The sequence below is a fragment of the Carex rostrata genome, chromosome 8, assembly GCF_964058835.1.
Source record: "Carex rostrata chromosome 8, lpCarRost1.2, whole genome shotgun sequence".
NCBI lineage: Eukaryota > Viridiplantae > Streptophyta > Magnoliopsida > Poales > Cyperaceae > Carex > Carex rostrata.
Window position 1 is genome coordinate 8,935,500 of NC_135925.1, and position 6,393 is coordinate 8,941,892.

At 36.5% G+C, this 6,393-nt stretch overlaps 1 protein-coding gene across 1 annotated transcript; it reads right to left on the reverse strand.

Annotated features, from left to right (window-relative positions):
- Positions 1-632: 632 nt before the first annotated feature.
- On the reverse strand, positions 633-6,139 carry LOC144557726 (uncharacterized). The gene is made up of 15 exons (XM_078306294.1): positions 5,785-6,139; positions 5,613-5,701; positions 5,455-5,521; positions 5,246-5,361; positions 5,101-5,167; positions 4,956-5,004; positions 4,777-4,862; positions 4,461-4,696; positions 4,287-4,342; positions 4,120-4,205; positions 3,935-4,027; positions 3,054-3,360; positions 1,732-2,234; positions 1,322-1,550; positions 633-1,073 (listed from the first exon to the last, which is right to left on the reverse strand). The coding sequence occupies exons 1-15, from the start codon at positions 6,118-6,120 to the stop codon at positions 814-816; spliced, it is 2,580 nt and encodes an 859-aa protein (XP_078162420.1). The 5' UTR covers positions 6,121-6,139; the 3' UTR covers positions 633-813.
- Between the last annotated feature and the right edge of the window lie 254 nt (positions 6,140-6,393).

Genomic DNA, 6,393 nt, shown 5'->3' on the forward strand with positions numbered 1-6,393 from the left:
AAAAGCGATAGCACCACTATTGCTATACCAGTTTCCAAAAAGATCCAGTTGAAACGAATTGGTATAAACTTACTCTTAAACAAATTTTAACCTGTCAATAGTTTGGAGGATGCAGTTTTCATGAAGCATGCCAATTGCTATAGCTTGTAATTGTCCGATTTCTACGTACAAATATTCTAATGTACCTACTTAGTCATGCCACGGATTTTAAATTTCAAGAAATATCGAGTTGTTAGCCAATAACTTCGAACTTCGAAGACAAAACAACATAAATAGACCATGAATAGTAACTAACTATACTAAATTCGAAGACAAAACAACATAAATAGACTGTGAATGGTAACTAACTATACTAACTTCGAAGACAAAACAACATAAATAGACCGTGAATAGTAACTAACTATACTAACTTCAAAGACAAAACAATATAAATAGACCGTGAATAGTAACTAACTATACTAACTTCGAAGACAAAACAACATGAATAGTCCGTAAATAGTTCCTAACTATACTATTTCTTGTGCGGGACAAATTTGAACTTAACTTTCCTGCATGTCAACAAATAGTACACTGTCGCTCTCATAAGCTCATCGTTGAAATTAACAACATTGGTTGAAAACTACCGAGGAAAGAAATAAAAGATAATAAAATATATGAAATCTTGTCAAGGGCCAATAATACAATCAAGAAAACTAAACTCAGTCCGAAATTTAACAAATGAAAAAGGACAAAATTTTCCCAAAATCTTGTACAAAAAATATACGGTCCAATTGCAATTAGATTGGCGCAAAAGTTGCATTAGAGTAAAACCAATTAAATAGCAGGCTCTTCCTCCATAATTTCAGTACCATCTACTGCCTCAGCATCATCAACGGGTGCAACAGAATCACCTTTCAATAAGCTCTTCTGAAGTACCGAGGCAGTAATATCTTTTTTACCGTGGCGAATTTCAAGCCTTTCCAGTAACTCCTTGGCATCAGAAGCAGAAACCATGATGCTTAGGTTGGACTTCCCTTTCCAGCAAATTATAGCAATCGTTGACGCATCCACCGTTATATCTGCATTGTTATTTTCTACAATATAACAAGAGTTAGATGTTAGAAAACTGGTCCACGAAACAACCACTACACCTATCAAGAAAATTGGTCAACCACAAGGAATCACCACAAATTAATATCAATCTCAACAAAAACTAGTAGATGTACTAGTGGCGAGATTTTACGGTTTTTGGTCTAGCTAACGGTTGCTCAGAAGTCAGGACAAGTGCTATTGTATTCTGATTCAGCAAGCCAAATATTTTTTGTCTTGGCCTTTATCTCACCTTTACGTAGAACCACCACACAGCAACCAGGCAAAAGAGCCGATGCTTTCTCAGCAAGTGTTGAGTCCACAAAATCCACAAACTTTACGGCACGATACTTCAAAAGGTGTTCAAAATCTGAAAATGATGCATATACTATTTGTTTGGTCAGGTATGGGAGGAGCAACTGTAACCCTTCTGACGAAATCCGGTAATAACATGGCGACCCATCTTTTGCAGTTTGCCTCTCCTGAAAACCGATAATACATCATATACCAATTCCACATTTTATTTTAAAGCATTTCATTTGATACAAACAGCTACCCAATTACCCCAACATGATTCAAAAATATTAAATTCATAAATAAGTTAATTATACTATTTGCTAAACCTTAGAACTGGTATAATCCCTTATGTGATGGAGCACTTACAAAAATTTTCAATCCGAGAGAGGTTATCTTCAGGCGCTGACCTACTTGCAAGTTGAGTTGTAGGATATCACGAACCGACCTTGACACATAATATATCCTCTTGACAAGTGTAGACTCATCATTACGGACCACAAGTTGTCCGGCAAGAGGAAAATCTTCACAGACACCATAGAAAGATATTATACTGTTAATAATCGTCTCATCAGTGAAAAATACAACAGGATCAACCCCTCGCCAATTGCCTTGCATTGGAAGCTTCTTTTTTTTATTGTCACTTTTACTCTTCTGAACCCCATTTTGCTCATTATCATCCAACAATGGTTCAGCCTCAAGATCCTTGTTTTCTGATATCATTTCGGTCTTTCCTTCTTTAACAACAGAATCAATACTGATATCTCGAACATCTTCAGCCTTCTGGATTTCTGATCCCTCCTCGACCTTCACATTCATGTGAGATTTATCTCTCTGCTTAGATTTAGTCTGTTTGTTGATCGAATGGTTTGCTGAAAGAACAAAGAAAAAGAATGCAATGTATACTCGCCTAGTTATGATAGATTGAAACTTGAAAAGGCATTAAAGAAAAATACCAAAGTTCAAAATAGATTCATTAAAAAACAAAGAGAGAAGTTGTAATTTCTTTCCCTATCTTTTCACAGAAAATTACATGCATGGTCATTGAAGTATCACAAGTTTTCTGTTTTGGTTCTTAAAAGTTTCAGAAGTATCACTATGGTCTTCTAGTGTCTTCAACTTTTGCCATGTTGATCCAAACATATCAAACATCTTCTCAAAAGCCAAATATTTTCATCCATTACGCATTTTTTAGCATTGCAAATAATGTGGACGTTGCCACACAAGTGATAGAGATGTTGTTGTGGATAGCAATATCATTATCCATGAAATCACATCAATTCAATGGTACTCGAATCGACACCTATGACAGCACAAACTAACTAGAAGTAATACATACAACTCACCATGTATATCATCATAACATGGATGCTAATGTGGATTTCTGCCCAGATTTTTTTTTACTAGTGTTAAAGGTAGGCCCAATTTGTTTATAATTGGATACTTTCAGGAGCAACATGGAAACAAAGAAATGCTTTAAGAACCATTTGTGCAATGTACTCTTCATTTTTTTTTAAATCCAAACTTCCCCTCCTAACCTTCTCCATTATTTTATTGGACAGATGATAGGGAATAATACCCACCAGTTAGATCAATTATTTGGGTACAGTGGATAACTGGAAGCTTGTTTGGTGAAAGAAGTTCAAAAAAACTAGAATGTAATTAGATAACCAAAAAAACACAGCCACTACCTGGAAGAGGGGATATCTTTTGAAAAACAGCTATAAAAAATGCCCCGCTATTCTGATCATGTGGAACAATTCTCATGCAACGCTCTAGTGGAAGGTCTGAAACCTCCATTTCACTTAAATGTGTGCTCGCATCAGACTCCTTAGATTCTTCACTGATCGACGCTTCAGTTAAATGATTTGTAGCGCCTTCATTAAGGGTTTCTTTCCAACTTAGGCCAGAAGGAAACATGCTTTGCACTATGGCACCATTCTTCCTATGAACTGGTATGTCTTTGTATGTTGTGAACCAAGACCCCTTATCACGTACCTATATATTTCAGAGAAATGATTTTCTTACCTTTGTCATCATGTAGCATTTTAACTATCAAGACAATTTACTTATATTCAGGCAAAAATTTCATATATCCCAGCTAAACAAGAAATGTTGTACAAGCCTGAATACAGGGATTTTTCTACACTAGAAAGCATGGAAATTATAATGTCCTTCGCAACCCCTATCAAGTACCTATATATTTCAGAGAAATGATTTTCTTACCTTTGTCATCATGTAGCATTTTAACTATCAAGACAATTTACTTATAATCAGGCAAAAATTTCACATAGATCCCAGCTAAACAAGAAATGTTGTACAAGCCTGAATACAGGGATTTTTCTACCCTAGAAAGCATGGAAATTATAATAGTGTCCTTCGCACCCCCTACCCCCCAATTAACTTCAAAACTTTGCCAGAGTTTTATCTCAACCCTCACGATGAAGGACAATTTGAGCATGTATCTAAAATATAAAGAAGGTAATACTGCTTAAAAGGGGCGTATGGGATATTTTTTGGTTTGCAGAGCCGCAATTAATATTTCTTATTATGTGGTAGAATTGAAACTGACCTTCCATGTTTTAAGACCTGGCCGGCGTACCAGTCCTGGTAGCTCATTTGAGACATCAAGCAGCTCAACCGAACCCTCACACCTTCTAAGAATCTGTATAAACAAAATCCTAACAAGAGTTGATCTTCGCCGATTACAAATAAGATGAAAAACAAAAAGTGAAGCTGGACAAAATGATATATCACCTCCCCCACAACAGCCTCATTTTCAACCGGATTCATTGAACAAGTCGAATAAACCATTCTCCCTCCAACTTTTAGCAAGGCTAGACCTGCATTTGGTGATATAATAAAAATTTATACTTCATATTTTCCTTTTGAATAAAATGATTCAAGTATTGTTGAATACTCACCACGCATGGCAATCACCACCTGGAGGCAATGAAGCCCATTTCCCATTCCCGCATTCCTGTACAATGATGATGGAGAATAACAAATAAATATAGTAAAATTGTAATAGTAATAATAATTACAAAATAATGATGACAATTATATCATAACTGGGGTAAATGGGAAACAATAATTACCACTTTCTCCAAATATCAGGAGCCTTGCGGAGGGTTCCATCGCCACTACAAGGGACATCGCAAAGAACACGATCAAATAACAATGAAGTTTTGCCAACCTTTTCATCTCCTCCCATAGAAATACCGGGGAAGTGCTGAGCTTCATGATTTGTTACTATAAGATTAGCAGTGCTCATCCTCTTGGTTTGATGAATTAGTAAATTACATCTTTGTACATCGACATCATTAGCAATAACCTATTTGACAAAAAAAAAGTAACTTTCATTCAAATTCCGAACAAATTCTACAGTAGTTGCCAATGAATACACTTGCGTACCAGTCCCTCGGGAAGTTGTCCAGTTTTGCTAAACCCATGTATAATCTCAAGCAACTGAAATGTTTTAGATCCTGGAGCGGCACACACTGCACAAAAATCATCACATCCAATAAATACTATTCAGCACAAAATTTAACTGTAGACTATTAACATATAATTATTTGTAGTTCTGTACATACTGTCGAGGATGTGATGTTCAGGCATTACATTGAGGAACAAAGGAGGAACCTGCAATAGTGTGGCAAAATTTTACAGACAAAAAAATGATGTTAACAAAAGGATTTTTTATTAAAAATAAAATAAAAAATTAACAAGAACATTCACCATGCTGACAGCCTCTTGCCTTGTAATATTGCCGACCTCATTCTCCTGCTTTAGAAACTCATGAAACCTGATATGCATTGCAAATCCTAAGATTACTTGTTTAATGGATGTTAAATCATAAATTAACTTTATTAGCTTTCTTTACCCCTCAAGTGCTTGATTTTTTCTTAGTTGCATACGAGAAAAGTTAAGTTGCCAAGCAAGATTCCCCGGGTACCAAGACAAAGGCCTGATAGCTTCCTCTCCATTTTCATTATTAGCCTAATCAAAATTCATTTGTTCACAAATTAAATTGGTTAAGTTAATAACATGATAACAGATACCCACACCCAACAAAAAGAAATGTAACTGCACCTCAGCTTCCAAGAATTTGGTAAATTCGTTCTGAAGTTGTGATTGTATGTCCTCACTGAACTGCCCACTGTAAAAATCATATGAAAATATTAAAAAAAAAGGTACTAATTAACTTATCATCAAATCATGACCTTTTTATATATACTAAAATCTCCAACCTGGCATTGATCCTGAAAGCTGCCGGCAAGGGTGAGCGCAGTGAGGTGATGAACTCCTCCCACTCCTCTTCACGAACAACTCTTTGCTCCTACAGATAAAAAACAACATATAATTCAGCCATCTAGTCTAACCAGAACCAAAGGCTCAAATACCAACTTTTAGATACTTCACCTTGTAGTACTCATCAAACCCGGGATTTTGGGTGGCAAAGGGCTCCCACTTGACGTTTTCCTCGGTGGGGGCGTCGGCGGTGTCGGTGGCAGCAGAAGGTTTGCCAGGGTTGTGCTTCCAGACGTTATCGCGGTTCTGCTTGAAATGGCGGCGCTGAGTGCGGCCGCGCTTCTGACCGCGACCCATGACTGAAGCCGCTGTATGCGAGCAGAGAAGAGAAGGGTTTGCTAAGCAGAATCCGGCTGGGGTTTTGCGAGAAGCGGTTTGTTTGGAATTGGAGGTTTTTGGGTGGAATGGAATTGGAGCCGGCTTTGGGCCGAGAGAGGTTAGGTGCATGTTTTTGGAGTGGGCTCAGAATGGGCGGATAGAAGTGGTCTCTATAATGCTATGATGCTCCTCTCATTGAGTCTCAAAGATAAAACGGATAATATACTTTCAGTTTAATTCATTTTAATTGGTTACTTTCTTATTTTTATTATCTGAATTTTCTAAAATATATCCAATAGCAATAAAACCCCTCTCTTCTTTACCAGATGAATAAGATATTATATTGGAAGATGAATAAGATATTATATTCGAAGATGAAATATTTATCCTATAAAAATAATA

Coding starts and splice junctions, on each gene's coding strand:
- LOC144557726 (XM_078306294.1), bottom strand. CDS start 6,120: ATGCACCTAACCTCTCTCGGCCCAAAGCCGGCTCCAATTCCATTCCAC. Junction 5,168..5,245: donor AAAAATCAAGCACTTGAGGG/GTAAAGAAAGCT, acceptor AATGCATATCAG/GTTTCATGAGTTTCTAAAGC. Junction 1,074..1,321: donor TGTGGTGGTTCTACGTAAAG/GTGAGATAAAGG, acceptor GTTATATTGTAG/AAAATAACAATGCAGATATA.